Source organism: Podarcis bocagei, assembly GCF_964188305.1.
Source record: "Podarcis bocagei genome assembly, chromosome: 17".
In the NCBI taxonomy this organism is placed as follows: domain Eukaryota; kingdom Metazoa; phylum Chordata; class Lepidosauria; order Squamata; family Lacertidae; genus Podarcis; species Podarcis bocagei.
In genome coordinates, this window is record NC_138143.1 from 31,308,742 (window position 1) to 31,332,310 (window position 23,569).

Consider the following 23,569-nt stretch of genomic DNA (forward strand, 5'->3'; position numbering starts at 1 on the left):
AAGGTGAATGTAACCGAGTATACCATAACTATTAAGCAGGTACTCAGTGACAAATCTGGGTTTGCCTCTGTGTAATGGATCGGTGCTGGACTTAATCTTTGGAGATCTCGGTTCAAATTGCTGCTTAGCCCCCAAATCACTGTTATGGCAGAACTGAATCTGAGCCAGTGCTCATACAGATCCGTCTCTAGAGATTCCTTTCAGTGCTGGACTTGCAGCTGGAGCTGATCAGTAATAAAGGAGAGAGTCTCTGACCACGTGCAGAAGGCTTCTTCCAACAAAGTTTTATGATCCAACCAATGTTTCATCACAGATATCAATAGAGGTTTGCTGAGGGATAGAGGGAAGCTTTTAATGTTTGATGCATTACTGTATTTTAATATTTTGTTGGAAGCCTCCCAGAGTGGCTGGGGAAGCCCAGCCAGATGGGCGGGGTATAAATATAATAATAATAATAATAATAATAATAATAATAATAATAATAATAATAATAATAATAATAATAATAATAATTCATTTGTAGCTGTTTTGTAGTAGGCATATTTTTCATAGAGTGGCTTGGACTTCAATGAGAACAATTTTTTGAGTAATTCTGAATGTTCACCTATGTAATATTTTTACCTGTAATCTTCCTGGAACAGGAGCTCGAAAGCAGATCAGCAGCCAGCTCTCTCCCTCCAAACAGCAACAGAATTTCCCCAGGTCTTGAGAACTCCACCTACTCATTTGTCAGCAGGAACTGTTTCCTATGGTTTCAACTAGCAATTTCAGCCATTTAAGATTCAAATTAAAATAATTAATTTTCTTGTCTGATTGCAGTTAGGTTTTTCTTCAGGGTTTCAACCCTCAGTCTCCAACCTGCTTCCCTTTTCAAAATACATACATTCATTTTCAAAGGGTTAGGTTTTGAGGTGGTGAGGGTGTTCTTCAAAAATATTTCCAGTAGCCCCAAACCTTTCTAAGGGCTCGGAAGCCTTAAGTCCATGATACTACATGCTTTTTGCAAACTGTGGATCATCCTTAAGCCTGGCACTTACATTAAGGAAGCAATTTTGCGTTAATGTTTCAGGGCTGTGGGTGGGCACCCTACATCTGCTGGGCAACAGGGATGGTCCGATCCATGAAATTCCACTCTGTCTCAGTTCTGCATGAAAACAAGACTAAATCCTTTCCTTCCTGGTTCTGCATGGGCTTTTAAGGGGAAACAGGCTGTGCAGAACCCAAAAGGCAAAAAAAATCATGGTTTGTTGTTGTTGTTGTTAAAAAAAATATTCAATGAGGTGGTCCAAGGACTATAAAATACATTTCTTTTTTAAAAAGTTTGAACAGGTAATCTAGCCACCCACAGCCTTGAGCAGCTATCATGCAGAGTTCCTTGCTGCTGCCTGCTTTGAATGCAATACAACAAGTCCACCTGGGATTGATGGGTTTTAAGACCTGTTGTTCTCGGGTGGAATAGCTGCCCCTAATAATGCAGCCATGGGTTGTTGTTTTTTCTTCCTGTGTAGTTCCTCCTAAGTGCAATGCAATGTTATCAAGTCCTGCTGCTCTCATACGGGTTTGCAGTGTGCAGTGACAAGGAGCCCCATGCACTAGCTAAACGCTCCAGGCTGTGAGTGTTTGGCTTACCTGCCATGACAAGAAATATGTTTTATAGGAACAGAGGCACTGCTGCAGACTGCCTGGGGACCTGGTCCAGGTCATGATCCTTCCGGATTGAATCAGGCGAGTCTGCTTCAGAATCTGAGTTTAGTAGATTTAGAGCCAATTTAAGCATGGTATTCTCCTACAAGGACTTCCCAGCAGCCACAGACATAGGTAAGGGACCCCTGACTGTTAGGTTCAGTCGTGGATGACTCTGGGGTTGCGGCGCTCATCTCGCTTTACTGGCCAAGGGAGCCGCCGTACAGCTTCCAGGTCACGTGGCCAGCATGACTAAGCCGCTTCTGGCGAACCAGAGCAGCTCACGGAAATGCCATTTACCTTCCCGCCGGAGTGGAACCTAGTTATCTACTTGCACTTTGACGTGCTTTCGAACTGCTAGGTTGGCAGGAGCAGGGACCAAGCAACGGGAGCTCACCCCGTCACGGGGATTCGAACCGCCGACCTTCTGATCGGCAAGCCCTAGGCTCTGTGGTTTAGACTACAACGCCACTGTCCTGTAAATATGAAGGATGCACCTATCAAGTTGTGACCTGCAGGCTTTCCTCATGCTAGTCAAAGGCTAGAGTGATGGTCTGCTCTCATTGTTGTTGTTTAGTCGTTTAGTCGTGTCCGACTCTTCGTGACCCCCTGGACCAGAGCATGCCAGGCACTTCTGTCCTCCACTGCCTCCCGCAGTTTGATCAAACTCATGCTGGTAGCTGCTCTCATTCCTGGGTACCATATTAACATTTGAGTAGTAGGAGCATGACTTAAATAAGGGGAGCTGCTTTATCCCCCATATAGGACTACAGTAAATGTAGTATCTTCTTGATGCTTGCTTTTATCCAGCTTGAAGCATTCTGTTTAAAACCAGAAATCGCTATTATACTATATTGGAACTGATGTTGACATAGCTCCTTAGTGTACTCTCCACTTGCTTCTATAGCAGGGTCTAAATATGTCTGTGGCTATAGTTTGCCAAAGTGTAAATTTCATCCAGTTATTAATTTGCCCAATTCATTAATTTAAGTACAGTGTGCACAACCCCTTTCACGTGATTTGAATCTCAGGATACCCATAATAGGGATGCAGTTTTAATAGGCTTAATTGGGATATTAATCAATTGCAGCTTTAGCTGATTGATTTGTGAGGCCGCAGATTTAATCGATGGAGCTGTGTGATGCTTCATTTTGAGGCTGTTGCAGTTCTGGCGCTGAAACCTCCCAATTTTGCTCCAGTGCCCTCTTGTATGCCATGCAGAATAAATAATTAAAAGTCTCTTTGGGCTCGAAGTGCCCACCCTCATAGGTGTCTGCATGATTTGCTGCTCTGAGGTTGGCTTTTATTTATCACCACCTGTGTTTCTGCATCATGTGTGATGGGTTCACTCCGTTGCTTCCAGGTCAAAGACAGAACAAAGTTACCTGTGACTCAGGGGAGGCTGTGTCATACCGTATTTTTCGCCCCATAAGACGCACTTTTTCCCCTCCAAAAATGAAGGGGAAATCGGGGTGCGTCTTATGGGGCGAATGCCTGCAATCCTCGCGCGCCCGGCAGGAGGTCCCACCGGGTGCGCAAGGCTTGGGGCGGCAGCCTGTCGCCCGAAGCACGGGGAGCCCTCCGGAGGGCTCTCCCTGCTTCGGGCGAATGCCTGCAAGCCTCGCGCACCCGGCAGGAGGTCCCGCCCGGTGCGCGAGGCTTGGGGCGGCAGCCCGTCGCCCGAAGCACGGGGAGCCCTCCGGAGGGCTCTCCCTGCTTCGGGCGAATGCCTGCAAGCCTCGCGCGCCCGGCAGGAGGTCCCGCCCGGTGCGCGAGGCTTGGGGCGGCAGCCTGTCGCCCGAAGCACGGGGAGCCCTGGGGAGGGCTCTCCCTGCTTCGGGCGAATGCCTGCAAGCCTCGCGCGCCCGGCAGGAGGTCCCGCCCGGTGCGCGAGGCTTGGGGCGGCAGCCTGTCGCCCGAAGCACGGGGAGCCCTCCGGAGGGCTCTCCCTGCTTCGGGCGAGTGTCTGCAAGCCTCGCGCACCCGGCAGGAGGTCCCGCCCGGTGCGCGAGGCTTGGGGAGGCAGCCTGTCGCCCGAAGCACGGGGAGCCCTGGGGAGGGCTCTCCCTGCTTCGGGCGAATGCCTGCAAGCCTCGCGCGCCCGGCAGGAGGTCCCGCCCGGTGCGCGAGGCTTGGGGCGGCAGCCCGTCGCCCGAAGCACGGGGAGCCCTCCGGAGGGCTCTCCCTGCTTCGGGCGAATGCCTGCAAGCCTCGCGCGCCCGGCAGGAGGTCCCGCCCGGTGCGCGAGGCTTGGGGCGGCAGCCTGTCGCCCGAAGCACGGGGAGCCCTCCGGAGGGCTCTCCCTGCTTCGGGCGAGTGTCTGCAAGCCTCGCGCACCCGGCAGGAGGTCCCACCGGGTGCGCAAGGCTTGGGGCGGCAGCGGACTGCTTGCGCGCACCTAGAAGCTTGGGGCGCGCTGAGCTCAGCACGCCCCAAGCTCCTGGTGTAGCGCAGCGATCCGCTAGCCCTGGGAGAGCCCCGCGGCTATCCCAAGGATAGCGGACTGCTTGCGCGCACGCAGAAGCTTGGGGCGCGCTGACCTCAGCTCGTCCCAAGCTTCTGGATTAGCGCAGGGGTCCGCTAGCCCTGGGAGAGGCGCCCAGCTCTCCCACGCTAGCGGAGACCTTGCCTGCACGCAGAAGCTTGGGGCGCGCTGAGCTCCGCACGCCCCAAGCTCCTGGTGTAGCGCAGCGCACCTGGGGGGGGGGGGAATAAAAATTTTTTCCTTTATTTCCCCCCCAAAAAACTAGGTGCGTCTTATGGGCCGGTGCGTCTTATGGGGCGAAAAATACGGTATGTCTCTGTCTTGAGTTGATAGCTACTCCCGGTTTAATAAGGTAAAAAAAGAAGGCCTCTATATGAAGAACTGGATTTCTGTTTCTATGTTTGTTTTTCTTCCAGTCTGTAAACTGTTTTTCTCGCATCTTTTCCTGTCGGCTACATCATCTGCTGCAATTTGTGAAGACTGAATAGCCATTTCATTGCTGTATCCGGTTCTGTTTAGGGCATGTGAAGATTAATGGTTGTGCTGGTTAAATGGTTTTAAAGTATTCATTTTATTAGAGTGATTTAATTAAAAGTCATAATGTGAAATCGTTTATTATTTAAAATCATAGCAGTAAGATATGAGAGAGGACAATAAGTTGAGGCTAACGGCTTACAAATTATGTGTTCTTTAGTTGCTGATAATAACCCATGCAAAGTCCTACTTATTTGAATGAAAGATAATTATGTGGAGTTGGTGATGAGTAGCGAAGTTGCTAAAGTTTGCAATTTGTTGATTCATAATACTAACCTTGGCAACTTACTGGGGAACCCGCGGCTCTCTAGAAGTTGCTAGACCACATCTCCCATCATCCCTGACCATTAGCCACGTTGTTTGGGGCTGATGGGAGTTGCAGTCAAACAGCATCTGGAGAGCTACAGGTTCCCTCACTCCTCTTAGAATACTTGTTCTGTCCTGAGATGAGCGTTGTGATCCAAGAGATCTTTAATATTTCAGATTGTAATCCAGATTGTTGAGAAACTCATCCCTCATGCTTGCTCACCTGTTTATCTGGTACCTGAGTTCTATGGATGAAGGGTACTATGCAGAGTTAAAAAATAATTGTAATTCTAACCCTGCTAGGGCAGTTTTTCAGGTACCAGATATCCTGGAAAATGTCGCTGCTACTACCAATCTGATGAGTGGGAAGCAGGCTGTGGAGTTGGGGCTCCAAGGGCAGTTGATATTATTGAGATCAGGAATATGGCTTGGAATAAATCTTTCTTTCTTTCTTTCTTTCTTTCTTTCTTTCTTTCTTTCTTTCTTTCTTTCTGTGTGGGGAGCTTGGTTTTCAAGCCCAATTCTGAATTGAATCAGGTTGTGAGGTGCTTATTCCATCATTAGGAGTGAAAGATAGTGGTATGTGTCATTTGAGATCCTGTAGTTGGAATTAATGAGATAATTGAACATGTGCTTCTCTCTGCCACTGAATCTAAATGAGCAGAGGATCTATTTCGATATAACGTTTTGTAAATGGCCAAGTGCTTCTATTGCTAACTAAACAAGTCCAACCCTTGTAGACAGTGTGGCAACCATATGTAAGCTGCTCCTGAGTTCTTTGGAAGAAATGTGGGGCTTTAGTATCCATACGTTAAACTAGGTTCAATTAAAGAGGCTGCTTCTATCACAAACAGGCATATGGCCAGGACATCCAAGGGCAGACAGAGCTCAGGGTCGTACAGACAGTCACAGGCCTTTTGTGTTTGTTTTTTTGGATGGCAGCAACATCCTACTGGATGGCACATGTAGTAAACAGATGGCAGCTGTAATAAATACATTTTGCTGGCATATTAAGACCGCATGGTTTGATATGCATGTTTATTCCCTTGAACAGGAGACTTGTAATAGAGAGGGTGTTCTGAAAGGCCATTCAATCTTTGTGTGATTTATATTGCCTCGGAGTTAAGGAAACTGGCTGATTCTGTGGCAGAAAGTTTGTGTATCTCTAGCAAGAGGGAGTTGTTGCTGTCAGAATATGTTCTTTAAAAACATGTGAAATTGTTTAGAGCCTCAGGCTCTTTCAGAGTCAGATTAAATACAGCTCTTTTGTGTGCATTCTGTTTTATGAAACCAGTATTGTCCCGAGCAACAGCTACAGGCCTTTGAAATGGGCTGCTTGCTTTTTACATCATAGGGATGGCTAGGTTGATATGCTAAAAAGCATTATATTTGTATAAGTCTGAGAGAATTTGACATCAGTCCATCAGTAGGCGCCAACAGAGGTGCGCTGGTGCTAACATGATCTTGTACTACTGAAAAACAAGCATGGAAAGAGAAAAAGTAGTGTCCTTTCTAGAGACAGTGGTGTAACCCAGCACAGCAAGGCCAACATGGGGTGCCCCGGATGTTGCTGGACTACAACTCCCATCATCCCTGACCATTGGGTCATGCTGGCAGAGCAACATTTGGTTGGCACCATATTGGCTACCCCTACAGAACAGGGTGAGCTCCCGTTGCTCGGTCCCTGCTGCTGCCAACCTAGCAGTTCGAAAGCACGTCAAGTGCAAGTAGATAAATAGGTACCGTTCCTGTGGGGAGGTAAATGGCGTTTCTGTGCACTGCTCTGGTTCGCCAGAAGTGGCTTAGTCATGCTGGCCACATGACCCGGAAGCTGTCTGCAGACAAATGCCGGCTCCCTCGGCCTGTAGAGCGAGATGAGCGCCGCAACCTCAGAATCGTCCTTGACTGGACTTAATGATCAGGGGTACCTTTACCTTTACAGAATAGGAACCTGCTGGAGATTCTCCCATCAGGGTCAGTCATAACTAAATTTTGACTAGGCGGGTGTGTTTTCTAGACCAGAGTCCAAGAGTTAAGTTGCTGGAAGTGGAGCTGGAGGCTTGACCTTAGACGGGGGGGGGGGCATCCTGGGGTCTGTAGGCAGCAAATATTGCTTTGAGAAGGCAAAGGCAGACTGCCAGGCCCCTCGTATTTATACTAAGGCTGGTCAATGCAGAGGCTTCATGCTGATTGCCTATCGCAGCGGCCATTGTTGTACACTCTTTCCCCCTACTTTGTCAGAATTCTGTGACAGCATATGCCCATGGTGGCTGGTGGCTCACTAGACTAAATCCCAGAATCAAGTCAAGAGGTTCCTTGAAGTCTCCGACACCCACACCTAGTGGACTCAGAGTTTCCTCAAGTCAAGAGTAGTTGAATTCTGTTCCTCACCTATCCCCTGGTGTAGTGGGAAGGGGTGGATGGTGAAAATGACAAGGAAATTGGTTCATGATCTATTCATTTTCTTTCAGGGAATGTCACTGATGTATTGCATGATTTAAAAATGGAGGGTTCTTGTCTGTAAAAGTTTCAGAACACCACAGGGAGGCTGCAGTTGACTCTAGGAAGGTTCACATGTCCCCCATCACTACCACCAGTATGTTGAAAGTACATGTCAGGAGGTTATTGGGTTATGCCAGCTTTGGTCCAGAGAACTGGTAGGTGTGGAAGTCTGAATGCACAGTGGAGGATGGGTTGATTGCTACGTACTGTTGTCCTGATTCTGGGGTTAGCTGGCACAACCCTCTGGCCCTGTCTTGCATCCTTTGAATGCATGAAGGAAGTCATATCACATACATACACTCGCCATCCGGGTGGGACTACCTGAATAGGATATTATAGAAATGCTGAATAAGATATTATAAAAACAAGCAACCTCAGGGGATGTTAAGATTTTCTGGCAGCCGGGAAATAGAAACAGACTGAAGAAAATAACGATTGACGTTAGGGAGTAGAAGGATGCAATCCAGGGGGGAAACAAATCAGTGCAACAGCACGAATGCACAATCCTTCATTCATATGGGGAAAGCTATAGCTCGGTAAAGCTGTCTACTTTACAAACACAAGATCCCAAGCCCAATTCTTGGCACCTGCAGGGATGGCTGAGATCGACCCCAGTTTGTTGTTTTGGCTATGCATGGTCAGCATAACCAGTCAGCCTCGGTTCCTGAGCTATATAAAACGGAACAGTGTGTTATGGTTCTTTTGTAAAGAGAAGGTGTAAAGACTCTTCCCTCCATGCCCTATCCCTATCAGCTAAACTAAATGCCTTTTGGCTTATAGGTTGGACCCCCAGTTTGTAATAAAAATTGGGTTTTCGAGAACCTTCTGTGTTTTCTAGAACTTTCTGTAACTCCGGTTTCAGGCATGCAAGAACTTTTAGAGGGATTAAAATCATGCTTGAAATCAGGTCTGGGACTGGACTCTGGAAGGAAGATTGCCTGGGAGGGTGGACACCAGGTCTAAAATCCTTGAAAGAAAGGAGAGGCATGTTGAGTGCAATAAGTAGTGTCAAAGAAATAGCAAAAAAAATAGTATTTTTTGCCAAATCAGGCAGCACTTGTTGCTAAGAACCCAGCATTCATATATGACTGTACATAGCCTCCTGAGTGACGTTACGTATCCAGAACTCCAATAGATATCTTATAGAGGTGTTTACTTAAATACAGAATACATGTCTTGGTGATACAGAGATTTCTGCCATACTTTTTATGCTTCCATTCCTTTAGGTTGGGGAACATTTGTCTCCTTGCTAAATTCCATCTCGCATCTAGGCATTTTCAGAAAACTTAACGTATGCCCCCTGGGTGGAACTACTATGAAACTAATCAAGCTTAAGTTTCAAGGCTCCTAATCCTGGAGGGCCCCCAAAAGAAACTATAATACATACTCAGTGCTTTAAAAAGTGCATCTTGCATGTCTTAGAACATTTCCCTAATTTACACACACACACACACACACACACACACACACACACCTCAAAAACTATAAAGCCTACCAAATTTTTATTCACTCCAGTAACTTTGACATGTGATATAATCCAGTACAGCAATTTTAATCAAAATCTGAGCTGTAGTAGTTAATTTTTTAAAAAAAATAAATAAATTGTGGTGATCTATCATGGAACAACCCCATTGAAGAAGAAAACAGTGGTTACACAGAGCTCATTGCTGGTTGTGAAGAGGCCCCCATGACAGTTCAGGGCCCCCAAATGGAGATCTTCCACTGTATGCCCCCCTCATTAGGAAGAGCATGTTTAAAGAACAGCTGGTAGGCATCATTCTTGTGGGCACATATTCCAGAAGTGGCACCCAATGCCACCCCCAGCCCTGCTGATCTTTTCTGAGGGAAGGGCAATTGACTAACACTGCTTTTGTGTGTGTGACAGTACTCACAATTGCCTCTTAATTTGCTGCCTATTTCATATGGGTACCCATGGCACTTTTATGGAGATATGAGTATCAGCACTTTTTTTTTTTTAAAGCTAAATAAACTTCAACTCCTGCTAGTGGCTGGTTGGGCACTGCTACTGAGAGGCACTCCAAGATGGCAACACCCTAGTATTATCTTTGTAGACTTTTATATTTGTTTATGGCATTTTAATAGAATTAAGAATATTTAACAATGAAGAGCACAATTAAAGATAGTGTTGATTCTGCTGTGGGTCAGTGGCTTTGAATAGGAAAAAAAAGTTTCCTCACATCTACTCTAGAAAATGAGGGAAAGGTCTGGCAGAAATGGGTTGCCAACTTTCTTTCCTGGCTAGGTTCCTAGACCTATGACAGCTGCTTGACACACAGAAATTTTGGCAATGAAAGCTTTTCCTGGCAAAGGGATAAAGGCATAGAAAACTTCATCCACTGAACCTTGTCAGGAAGCTGTTAAAGGCAAGGAAGCATGGCCAACTTTAAAAATAAAAATGATCCTACTGGTAAGAAATAGTTGAACTTTCTCTGTAGCTTAGACTCATCCAGGTTAAAAAAAAAAATCCACTTGGACTGAAGTGGTGAAAGAATGATTTATTAAAGACAGCCTTAATAGTGCTACAGTGTACTTGTATGTTTATTTGATTTTATGTTTGATAAACTATATAATAATATGTAGCATAACGAATGATTCCTGTTTCATGTGGTATTTTTCTTTTTTGGGTACTGGGAGTCCAAAACCTTAGCACTGACATGTTTTTAGGTAGCCTTAGCTGGCTGTTTTCTATTGTGTATCAAGAGATGGCAGTCTGTTTTTGTGATGTGCAAGTGGAACATTATTAGTTTAACTAGGGACTAGTGTATTATCTGTGGCATCCTGGCAGGCCTCTGGGACTTCCCATAGTGTGGCTACTTCCCCCCAAACCAGAGTTGTGAAGGTGTGATTGATGCCTGGCAACTGGGAATCATTCTCATCAAGGACATCCCGCCCTCCACAATAAAATATTGCTTGCTCATGCCAACTCATACTCGGAGACTGGGCTAACAATTGATCTGGGCTGAATTGCCATTAAGAATAAGACAGAAACTAATATGTTCGGCACTGGAAGATTACCAAGTGAGAGAAAGAGCAGCCACTGGAAACAGGGAAAGCAATAATGGATTTCTAGCAGTCATTTAGGCTTGTTTTTGTTTCTTCCAAATGGTTTCATATACCCCGCTTGTTAATAAATAAATTACAGTGGTACCTTGGGTTACAAACACTTCGGGTTACAGACTCCGCTAACCCAGAAGTAGTACCTCAGGTTAAGAACTTTACCTCAGGATGAGAACAGAAATCGTGCGGCGGCGGGACGCCCCATTAGCTAAAGTGGTACCTCAGGTTAAGAACGGACATCCAGAAGGAATTAAATTTGTAACCCGAGGTACCACTGTATTAGATATGTGGCTTGTTTAAGGCGTGAAGAACTGAGGTGGAGTGATTGTCTTTGGAATGCCCCTCTCTGTATGGACACAGATTTCTTATTTGGATTTGTATTATGATTCTTCCTATACACTATGAAGTGTTCTAAGTTTGGGATGGGCAATTGCTGTGGTCCTCCAAAGAGGTCAGGCTAGGAGAGTCTTCGGGCACCTCCAGGGTGCCTGCCTTTTGTGCAGTTCTGCCTCGCATTTGGGTAGATGTCCGTAGGTACCCTTTGCACAATAAATTAAGGTTACCAGATTCCCCCCCCCCATGAATCCGGGGACACTTTTCAACTTCCTACTAAATTGATGGATTTTGTCAGGGGACTGATTTGTAAATCTGGGGACTGTCCCCAGGAAACGGGGAAGTCTGGTAAGCTTACAGTAAAAGCACCTTAATCACCCACTACAGAGCAAGTGAGTATATTGCAATAAATAGCAACAACTGAACAGCACTCTTGTGCAACGAAATCCACTTCCAGAAAAGAAAAAATGGATTTTCTGAGGCATAAAAAGTGATGGAAAAACATGGCAGAAAGTGCCACAGCCACTTGATGGCAACATTGTGGACTCAGCTATACAGCTACAAATAAAGCGTTTTAAGTGTGTTGTAAAGTTCAGTATACAAATGTGACACTAGATAGTGACAGTGAGCTATGGAAATTTCAATGTATTTTTTCAAAACTTTTTTTAAAAAAAAAACATTTTCGCAGCATTTTTTATATGTGTGTAGATTCCACCTGTGTGACCGCTGCATTATTTTTTGAAAATAAATCAGCACTATTGTTCAAAGTGCGCCTCTTCTGGTAGCGACCTTAGAAGTGATAGTTGTGCCTTTGAGCAACCACTGGGAGAATGATACTCATCCTGTTCTGGACAGGAATGAATCCCCCTAAGACCTAAAGCAGCAAAGCTGGGGGTTGGGCGGCTCCTAGAATCAAGCTTTTCTACCTCAGCCCCAAGAGCCTCTGTGGTGAAGAACATCTTCCATCTGCTGAAGCTGGCGTGCCAGTTCTGGCCAGAGATTGCCTGGGCATGGTAATCTATAGTAACATTTACAATTGACTATGGTTTAAAGCATTATATTTGGGACTCCCCTTAAATGCTATGTGAAACTGTAGTTAGCTCAGAACACAGCTGCTATGACCAGACTGGATGTTGAGAACGAATTTAGACTAGTTCTTAAAGAACTGGACTGGCTTCTGGTGCATTTCTGAGCACAATCTAACATGTTTGTACTTAATATGGTGAGCTATCTGGGGACTGGGACCTCTCAGCAGCGGTGGTGCCTTGTTTATGGAATTCTGTCTCTGAAGATGCTTGCCTTTCCAGCATCAGTCAGTGTGATCTGTTTGTTTTCATAAAAATTGTTTAAAGTTTTGAGTTTTCAATTATTTTAATCTGTTGCTTTTGATTGTTGGTCTTGATTGTGCTTTGATTTTTGTATAGATTCTTATTGATCCTTTTCGCTGCAGGACAGTGCGTAGATGGCATTAAATAATACTAATAAAGTGTGTGTGCATGCATGCATTTGTTTAAAACCTGTCTGCATATCAAAGAGGCCTAAAATGCAATCTCTTACTGAAACTAACATTCAAGACCTTTAACAGTCACACTCTTGCTGGAGATAAGTGATTGCTTGATACTAAAGGTATCGTAATTTAATATTATTATTTTTTAGTATACTATTTGATATAGGCACCACAGAGTAGGGATTGACCCTCACCATATGGGATTGGCATGGTGTTTAATAATATAATGGAATTCTGTCAAGTAAAACTGCCCGTCTGTCTTCACAGGGCACTATACCACCTGCACTTTAAACAGCAATAGACAGCAGTATGTGAAATGATGATGATGATGATGACAGTCAATTGAGAGATGTCTGAAATGTATTGATTGAACTCTCAGTTTTGATTTTCGTTTGCGTGTGTGTTTGTGTGTTATTTGGTAGAAGATCACAATCTGGTATTAGGGTAAATAATGTGGGATATTTTTTGTTTGCACAACATTAGCTACTTTACAACTGCATGAACTACAGACAAGCCACAGACAAAGGGCTCTTCTTCAACAAAAACAGCAGAAGAGGCTGTGGTTGAACATCTTGCCTTAAGTGGACACCAGCTGCTCCTTCTTAATTGGCTTGTTTCTTGACTTACCAAGGCCTCTGTCGCTGTTCGGCTAGGGAGGGGCATAGGGTTAAAGAGCCCCTTTACCTGTGTCTGGAGAAGTCCAATGTGTTGCTTAAAAAAGAAAGAAAGAAGGATTGAGCTCAGGCTGTGTGTTGTGGCTCCAAATGAAAAGCCCCAGGAAAGCCTAGAAGCAAAATTTGGGCTGCTGGTTTCCTAACTCTGTAAACAATCCAGCATTAATCTTGGTCTGTGGCATATCACTGTTCAGGACATTGCTTTTGATTTCTCTTATTTGCAGGACAGAACCCCAAAATTCTATACACATACCGTATTTTTTGCTCTATAAGACTCACCTTTTCCCTCCTAAAAAGTAAGGGGAAATGTGTGTGTGTGTCTTATGGAGCGAATGCAGGCTGCGCAGCTATCCCAGAAGCCAGAACAGCAAGAGGGATTGCTGCTTTCACTGCGCAGCGATCCCTCTTGCTGTTCTGGCTTCTGAGATTCAGAATATTTTTTTTCTTGTTTTCCTCCTCCAAAAACTAGGTGCGTCTTGTGGTCTGGTGCGTCTTATAGAGCGAAAAATACGGTATATGCCAACAGTTATTCAATCTTCCTTGATCTGAAGGGTCAGTAAATTTTGATTGCCTGGTATTTCTGCTGTCCATCATTGACCCTGCTCTTCCTCCAAAAGGGGAGAGCAAGTTTTCTCAGTGATCTAATGCTGAGCTTTGGGGCCCAGCATAAGCTCCCTCATCCTACCCAGTTCTAGACTTGGCAAGGGGTTGGTGGGGACTTTGACCTTCACTCTATGGCTTTGAGGACCTTGGAAGTCAGTGTGACATCTCAGTGTGACTTTGGAGAGCCTCCAAAGTCAGTGCAAGGTCACAGAGACCATCTGCTGTTCTCTCGACTTGGGTAAAAAGCGAGTGCTCTCAGCAGAATTAAAAAATGGCAAGCACATTTGTGCCACCCTGCTCTTGAATAATATTTTCATTTGTGCTTGATTTTGCCGTAGATGGGTGCTTTCATGATCAAAAGCAGCTTGCTTGTGACATTTAGGTCTTTTTTTTCTAAATAAAAAAAATCAGCAGTCTTCTGTGTGCGGTCAAGACGAACCCAGTAATTTCTTCTTCCTTTCCTTTTACAGGCTCTCTACAATTCAATCAAAAACGAGAAGCTTGAGTGGGCAGTGTAAGTATATTGTGCAGAATTAATGAGTTTTAAAAATGACGCCTGTTATGGCATTCCGCTTGATATGCAGGCAGCATATGGAACAGATTCTAGATCTTGCAGAAATCCACCCCAGCAATCCAGGGGAGCAAGCCACCAAGTCCTCTTGCATTCATTTGCTGTATAGTCATTATTCATTCAGGAGAGCTAGTACAGTATGCCAATTAAGAGACCGAGCTGCAGTAGACTTGAAAGGTCACGGGTTCAAATCCAGCCCAAGCCACGAACTCATTAGGTGGCCCTTAGCCAAACCAAGCACTTCTCAGCTTCAGTCTTTCCTTCTATTTGCAATGTAAGGATAATAATGCTGACAACACCTTACAGTAGTGTTGCAAGGATTACTGAAGTATGTTTTGTGAAGCACTTCAGAACCTGTAAAACAGACATTTGATAGACAGGATCATCTAGTCCAACCCCCTGCAATGCAGAAATATGCACCTGTCCCATAAGGGGATCGAACCTGCAACCCTGGCATTATCAGTACCGCACTCTAACCAACTGAGCTATCTTATCTCTATCACACACACACACACACACACACACACACACACACACACACACACACTTTATTTATATATTTATGGTTACCTTTCAATCTTATTTCCAGGACTGTTCCCAGAATAAAACAATGAAAGTGCAAATACAAAACGCTAGTAAACTAAGTCACAGAATCATAAAAGCCACCACTGAGAAGGCCCGCCCCGCCCTGCCCAGTAGCCACCTGCCTCACTCAGCAAAGTCACTTGAAAGAGGCCCTGCTCCAAAGATCTTCATGCACAGCTAGATGCATATGGAGACACGTGGTTCTTCAAGTTCTCCCTCTTCTAAATCATGATGGGCTTTATAGGTTCAAACTTTGGGGAATGGCACAGCTCAGTGGTAAGAGCATGGATACAAAATGCCCCAGGTTCCAACTCTGGCATCTCCATGTAGGACTGAGAAAGATGTCTGAAAGCCTGGAGACTCACTGCTGGTCAATGTTGTCAGCACTGAGTGAGATGGACCAGTGGTCTGACTTTTTATAAGGCAGTTTCTGATGTTCTTAGACTGCCACTTTCACTTGAATCTGGAAATGGTTCATAACGCCCAGTCCCAGTTGGTAATCTAAGTAGCTTCATACTACACTAAGTGAAGTCTTCAAACTGTCTTCAAAGTAAGCCTCATCTAGCTCATTACAATAATCCTGCCTGTAATGTATATGTAATTTTTGTCTCTCAAAACAAATGCCTTGTACATACACTCAGGGCAGCTTGATGGTTATTGCCTCCTCGACTCCTGCCCTCCCCTTTGCCTAGTCGCTTGTGCTCAAGCCCTGGAGACGCTTTTTAATTATTGTTGCTTTTTGTTGCCGTAGTAATTTAACAGATTTATAGACTGCTTCATAACATAAAGCCCATTGAAGTGGCGCATGAGATAAACAACAAAATAAAATTCAAACACACAACTTCTAAAAGCAAGAAAACAATTTACTGAGAGATACAACTGTGCCACAAACGCCTGGGTCATTTCAGAAAACCTTCTTAAAGAAAAATGTCTTTAATAGGCATCTAAACATCATGACAGTAGGTGTCTCCTAATTTCGGCTTGTGATTGATTGCAGAGAACTGGAGCTATGACACCAAGAACCTGGTTTCTAGTACAAGATGAGGACACCTCCGGGGCATAGAGTGCTCTCAAGGGGGCCCAGCAGAGAACATACAGGAGAAGGCAGTCCGCTAGATACCCTAGTCCCAAGTTGTTTAATGTGTATCCAGAAACCGCAGTGGCCCTTTGTTCCTTCCCTTGAGATTATGCAATTGCTCATGTTACTGGTTGAGGGGGAGATCATTCTGCTGCACTGAGTTTTGTTGTTCCAATGGGAAATATGTCCTTGATGGATAATTTTTCTCATGGCACAGTTTCAGAGTTTCTACTCTGCCTTACAAATGTGCTGTTTTGATGGTGTTTTATGGGAATTTTTTGAAATAGCGGAGATTGCACATCAGGAAAATGTGCTGATTTGTGCATTTGGACCTTAACTCCCTGGTCCACAGAACACTGGATGAGCTGTCCTCAAAGCTGTAACAAGAGCGCAGGTTGTCAAACCCTTATTATATCCTGAAATCCACATGCCTGCTGTTACACCGGCTAGCAAAACTAGTTGTTAGCGATGAAAGGCCACTTGTAAGGGTGGAGGACGTTTTTATTTGGCTCGGAAACTTCATCTTAGAGAGAGAAATTAAATCCTCAGTTAATCTGTGGCAGCATGAATAAAACACGTGCTTAGTTTTCGGCCTTTTATCTTCCAGGACATTGTGTCAGAACTTGCTGAGTAGAAAACACGTCTCGGGTCAGATTTCTTCCTGTTGGCTTGTTGTCTCGTGTTTGTCTCTTGATTAACTATGGATAGCTTGACAACGAACTGATATCAAAGATAATTAATTGCGGAAGGCCTAATGTACCCCACTTCGGCTGCTTTCAGGAAGCTAACAATTGGAATTCAAAGCCAAGCATGAGGAGTCCAGTGTCTGCCAAGACACTTTAATCATTCCTCTCTGTCATCCCTGCTTGCTTGACTTCCTTATGACGCTGGTGCTTTCTGTAGTGAGAGAGAATCGTGGCTGTTGTGCGAAGGCTGTGGCAGAACAGAGGATGTCAGTTTAAATGCAGCCGTGCCCATTTTGATGTTGGTAAGAAGGCTGCTTTTATGGAGCCAGCTATTGCTGCTCTAAGAGCTTTCAAGTTACACCAACTGCAGTGGAACATCTGCAGGCTCTTTTCCTGCACTGATGGTGGTTTGCGGGATGAAAGATGCCATAATTACCCGTTCAGTATTACTGAGTCCTTTGCACTCCCATGACAGTAGCACTCACTATCAAATTGCTCCTGATGATAATGGAAGTTAATTATTATTATGTATTATTATTTATACAGTCCCATTAGTGTACAGTTACAGAGGGGGGAAAATAGGCAAGACCCTCACTTCAAGGAGCATCCAATTTAAAGCAAATGGGGGGGGGGGCAGGCAGGGTGGGAATGAGAGGGATGAGAGGCAGGGATGACATTTGGGATAGGGGAATGTGGGCAAGTGCAGTTACATTGGTACCTAAAAGCAGACCGTTGGAGTAGCTGTGGTCCTTCAGGATTTTCATTTAAATCAGCTGCTGCTTTTGACATGTGGTTTCATCACTGTTGAAATCAGCTGTCTGAACTCTGCCTTCTATCCTGTCCTTCATTTAACCTTCATCCATGTACTTAAGAGTGGCCACAAGAACTTACCTCCCTTCTCCTCTTTCTTCTTCTCTACTGACGGAGAAAGCTGTTTCCCTCTCAGTGGCACTTCCAAGAGTACCCAGTTTTCTAGGGCCATCTTGCTTGTGATAGCATCATGCAGTAGAAACCAGCCAATTTAGGACACATGTGTCATCGTGGAGACTCTGCCCTGAATAACCAGGGAAGGTGGAGAAGTGAGAAGGCAAATGACCAGGATTGGGGGGGGGGGGCAGGGTGTAGCAGAGGATGACAGAGGATGGGTAGAACTCTGTGTTCTTTTAACTATACCGTTTTAGAACAGTGCAGTTTAGATTGCAGTTCCTTTGCCAAGAGCTCCCTTGTTGGGCAAATCCCTCCGTAATGGAGAGGAAGCCTCTCCCCTACTACCTTAGTGAAACTCATACCTCTCAGGCTTGGATATGGGCTTTGCAGGTTCATAATGTTCATCACAAAGAAGAGGTGAGTGCATTTGGACCTTAATTCCATATTTCAAATTCTTTTCCAGCTCTGGAGCCAAAGAATTCTGGGCCAGAGAAGAATCTCTGCCAGAAAACAATTATTTGGGGCTGGAGCACTGGAACACAAGATTGAGATGGCCCTTGGGAAATGTAGAATCTACAGAATCAAACTTATAGGACTAGATCTTGTTTTGAGAGTGCCCTGCAGCTCAGTGGTTGGGCAGATCCTTTGCATGAAGAATGCTTCCAGCATCTTTGTCTAAAATGGTCTTGGCACTAGATTAACAGGAAAGACCTCTTTGAAGAGCCACCACCAGTCAGGATAGACAGTGCTGAAGCCAAGTGACCAAAGTTAAATGAGGTAGCTCTTTACTTTGATAGAATCATGGAAGCTTAGAGTTGGAAGGGACCCTGAGGATCATCTAGTCCAACCCCCTGCAAGGCAGGAATATGTAGCTGTCCCTTTTGGGGATTGAACCTGTGACCTTGGCGTTATCAGCAGCACACTCTAACCAACTGAGCTATCCAACCTGTTTGATCAGCAAGCATATTCTGTACAGTCTACACCACCCGAACTCCTGACATTATACAGGTACTCCACACTTGACAAGGACACTTGCGGAATTACTTGGTTCTGTTTGGAGTAATTTATAAACATCTTAACATTTAGAGGGTAGAATTGCTTTTCTTGATTAGGGCCAAGGGGCTTGGGGAAATGAGCATTAGCTGATAAAACTCGAAATAAGCGACGGCTGCTGTGTTTCTCTTCTATGTTAGGAAGCAAAGGAGATATTGCAGAGGACTGATTTATCGTCCATCCATGTCAGACTCCTTAAGATGACAGAATTTCCACCAGGGGAGATTTCTTCAAAGGGTGCATTTTATAGTTTAGATAGCAGTTCTGTTAATTGAGACCTGGGCTGTGACTGATTTCAGCACAGAGAGAAAGACAGAATACATGTATAGCTTTTCTACAGCCATGACAACAAACCTATCCCAAATCCAGGCTCTCCTACCAAGAAGGCCTTTCTTTCTCTCTGACCTTAGTGAATTGCTGTCAACTGGAGCAAACTACATTGGGCTAGACAGACTCTGTATGGTGCAGCATTCATTCAAATGACTGTGGCCTCTCTCCACTGGTGCTCCAAAGTGAGCCCTGTGCCCTGTGGGAAACATTGTGCTGTGCTGCTATGGGTGCAGCAGATGGCTCTTACATTTTAGATCAAATAACAGCCCTCGCTCCCCTTAGTTTATGTCACTCCAGTAGTATTGGAACAGAATGAACTAGTGCATTGCTGATGAAACAGGGGGGAAAACTTGTTGACAGTCAGTTGGACAAGAGGCGTTCTCTGTCTAACCGCTCTTCTTCTATGCTTTAAACCAGAATCTTGAAGTTATTTACTGCAGTCATTATTTGCAGGATTAAACCGAGTCAATAAGTTCTTGGTCAAAAATGTATGATACACAGAGAGCCGCTGCCCCTGGTTAGCATTCCGACATTTTGCCATTTAAAAAAATGTTATGTCATAGTTCATACATTTTTTAAGAAAAACCTGGAATCCTACATGCCTTTACAACTACATTCTACCTTCCGTTCCTTCATAATCTTTACACTTAAGCGAGAGACGTTCTTAACAACACCAAATCTGGCAATTTTTTTTTACAACAGTGGCATATAGCAGTGATGATGAGGATGATAGTATACCACCTTTGTCTTCTGAAGATCTCAAGGTGGTGTATATGGTCATCCCCCCCCCCCCATGTCATCCTCACAACAACCCTGTGAAGTAGGTTAGGCTAAGAGATGGTGACTGGCCCAGGGTCATGCAGTGAGTTGCATGGCTGCGTGGGAATTCGAATCCTGCTCTCCCAGGTCCTAGTCGAACACTCTTAACCATTACGTCACACTGGCTCTAGTTACATGTCTTACATAGTTAATGCTCTCTTGGGGTAGAAATGTTGATACCAACGAATTAAAACATGCAGCCCCAGGGGAATGGTGCAGAGGTTTTGGTTCTGATTCATATCTCTAAATATAAATATATGAGCCATCCCGCTGAAACTAATAAGATTTCTTGCAGGTTTAAAATTAGGTGTATGTTAGAAGTACTGCAGTTCGTTTTAGACCACAGCGCCTAACATGAAGGAAGGAAGTGTCTTTCCACTTACTTGGTAGGCTGAGGTGATAAAAAAAAATTGTTCCTCTCCTTAATCTGATTTTAAAAAGATAAAGATTGCATTGGGCTCGCCAACTGAATTTAGGTGTGTGTATGTATGTAGGGACGCGGGTTGCGCTGTGGGTTAAACCACAGAGCCTAGGACTTGCCGATCAGAAGGTCGGCGGTCCGAATCCCCGCGACGGGGTGAGCTCCCGTTGCTCGGTCCCTGCTCCTGCCAACCTAGCAGTTCGAAAGCACATCAAAGTGCAAGTAGATAAATAGGTACCGCTCCGGCGGGAAGGTAAACGGCGTTTCCGTGCGCTGCTCTGGTTCGCCAGAAGCGGCTTAGTCATGCTGGCCACATGACCCGGAAGCTGTACGCCAGCTCCCTCGGCCAATAAAGCCAGATGAGCGCTGCAACCCTAGAGTCGGCCACGACTGGACCCTAATGGTCAGGGGTCCCTTTACCTTTACTATGTATGTATGTATGTATGTATGTATGTATGTGTTGTTGTTTTTCCAAATTTGCTTTAGAGATGATGAAGAAAAGAAAAAATCCCCCTCGGATGGTACCGACGAGAAGGATAATGGAACTCAGTCGAAGTCTGGCAACCGCATAGGCAACTCTGGTAACCCTTTCCTGGACATTCCTCACGACCCCAATGCTGCTGTATACAAAACTGGATTCCTGGCACGTAAAATCCACGCTGATATGGATGGGAAGAAGAGTGAGTGCATTTCAATGAGAACTGTTTTCTCTACAGGCTGCGATGGAGAAGGGGTGTGTGTGTGAAATGACCGGAAAGCTACATGGGTGCAGCTGCCCAGTCCAACTCACTTGCCCCCACTGCTGCATGGGAATGGAAGTAAAGGGTGTGGCAGATGAGACCAGGGTTTCAGAGCAGCCTTTGCACCTTGCAAGCTGGAAGGAGAACCGAAGGGACGTTCACACTGTACAAATCTATGTGAAGCTTACCAAGGAGGGAGCCCCTAGATGCTCAGAGCAGTCTGTAAGCGAGGCCTTGTAGAAGGAGGAGATGGGAGGGTTAGTGTAGGGCTCCAGCCCCTTCCTCTCTGACTGAATATTTTTGCTGTTTCACCAGAGCTCTCCATTTCTCGCCTGGCTATTTCTCTTGCACCCAACAAGTTGTAAGATATAAACCCCTTCCCCTCTCCCTTCTTCACCAGGGCTTTCTTGAAGGGGAGGCCGGTCACTTCGTATACTGATGATGGCTTCCCCTGCTTAGGCCTGGCTCCTTACTTCAACCCTAGTCCCTCACATATTCCAGCCCAGGCTACACCAAGCATGAGAGACACAACGAATGGCTTTCTCTGCACCCATTTTCACACCCTCCACCAAACTGAAGGGCTTTCTGTCACTGTCTCGGAGGAAGTGTCTTCAGTGAAAATAGGGCTGGTATATCAATAAGTAGCTGATAGAATCACGAGTTTAACAGCAATGTTTCTTCCAAGGATGTATTCAGAGGGCCTTCTCGGTAGTGGCACCTGCCCTGTGGAATGCCCTCCCATCAGATGTCAAGGAAATAAGCAACTATCCTACTTTTAAATGACATCTGAAGGCAGCCCTGTTTAGGGAAGTTTTTAATGTTTAATGCTGTACTGTGTTTTTAATGTTTGATTGGGAGACGCCCAGAGTAGCTGGGGAAACCCAACCAGATGGGCGGGGTATAAATAAATTATTATTATTATTATTATTATTATTATTATTATTATTATTATTATTATTAACTCTCAACAAGACATATGCACTGTTGCTTATTTCTGTTCCTGCCCCCATCTTAAACAAGGGGCAGATCCTGAACAGAGCACAATCTTGATTTATATTACCAATGGTTACTTATGCATATATATTTTTTGTCCATGTTCTACTTTGACAGCTCCACGAGGGAAGAGGGGATGGAAAGCCTTTTATGCTGTTCTTAAAGGAACTGTGCTTTATTTGCAAAAGGTAAGAGGTTCCCTGGCAAATACACTCCCTTGAACTCCTTGTTGGATGAATAATAAAGGAGAGGTGTTTCACCCTGTCTTCTTCCTTCGTTGGCTTGTGTGTGTGTTCTGTGCCCAGAAGCCAAGTGAATGGTCTGCAATTACTTCACCCCTCTGAGGCGCTTTAGATGCTCCCTGTATCTGAGCTGCATTTGGCTGTTTCAAGGAAGGGAGCAGAAGCCGGAGTACTTCATCTCCACATAGTTTAGGGCAGGAGCGGGAAACCTGTGGCCCTCCAGATGTTGCTGGACTACAAATCCCATCACTCCTGTCCACTGGCCATGCTAGCTGGGTCTGATGGGAGTTGGAGTCTAACAATAATTGGGAGGGCCAGAGGCTCCCCAATATCAGCTACTCTAAAATGAGGCTGCATTTTAAATTGCATTTTAACCTGTATTTTAAATTGGTTCCCCCCTGCTCTCTTTTTCCCCTATTATTTTTTTACTGTGATTTTATTGGTGTTACCCACCCTGAGCCTGGCTCTGGCCAGGTAGGGCAGGATATAAATAAATAAATTATTATTATTATTATTATTACTACTACTACTACTACTACTACTACTACTACTACTACTACTATTACTGTTATCCCTGCATTAAGGTCTTATGTGAAGTCAGGGGTGAAGATGAAGGAGCACATGTTGTCTCCCCAACTCCCCCAGAGATACTTAAACTTTCACAAGTTTGGGAAATTCTTCCTCTTTCCCCAGCACTGCATGTGAAACCTGGAAGCACAGGGTACTCGAAAGAGTGGTGCATGTTAAGTCACAAACGTTTCCTCTTTGCTTGTTTCCTTGAAATACCCAGAACACCAAAGTTTTGCCATGAAATAGACACTATGTAATTAGCAAGTGCCAAATGTTTTCACATCTGAAGGAAATTTATGGAGACTGAGGCAGAGATAGAAGGTTACAGGAAACATTTTCTCCCATTATAGATGATAATCCTATCCCTGTTTACAATTAAAAACGAACAGATGGTACTCAGGTTTCTTTGTTTCCTTTTTATCCCAACTTTCACAGCAACCGCATTTCATTCTAAGACAGAGAGATGAGCTCCTTTTCTTTTTGATATCTCTGTGTTAGCTAATCCCAAATTCAGCCATTACAAAAGCAATTTTTCAAAAACTGATTTGAAAAATGGAGGATTTTAGCCGACAAGGCAATTGCAGGATTAATTTTTGAAGGAGAGGTCTTTAAGGACATGAATGAAAAGGCACGTGTGGCTTTGAAAAATTACCGAGTGTGTCGGAGTTTGCTGCACTTTTCTCATGGCCACTCGACTGCTCTTTGATCTCTTTGGTTTTGTTTTTTTTTTTAAAAAAAAGATAATGTTGTGCAGATGGGCAAATTGCTTACATTTTTCTTTTAAATGGTGGTCCGTCTTCAAGGGAGGGTGCCCAGCCGTGGAAAATGAGCCAATAACTGGAACATTTT

At 44.7% G+C, this 23,569-nt stretch overlaps 1 protein-coding gene across 7 annotated transcripts in view; it reads left to right on the forward strand.

Moving 5' to 3' along the window:
* LOC308576619 (PH and SEC7 domain-containing protein 3-like) overlaps positions 1 to 23,569 on the forward strand; it is a 152,497-nt gene that overhangs the window by 109,184 nt on the left and 19,744 nt on the right. For all 7 annotated transcript variants that reach the window (XM_081176228.1, XM_081176229.1, XM_081176230.1 and 4 more), the window contains 3 exons: positions 14,176 to 14,219; positions 20,662 to 20,855; positions 22,026 to 22,096. In XM_081176228.1, the coding sequence (XP_081032354.1) occupies positions 14,176 to 14,219; positions 20,662 to 20,855; positions 22,026 to 22,096 (309 nt within the window). The remainder of the gene's footprint in view (positions 1 to 14,175; positions 14,220 to 20,661; positions 20,856 to 22,025; positions 22,097 to 23,569) is intronic.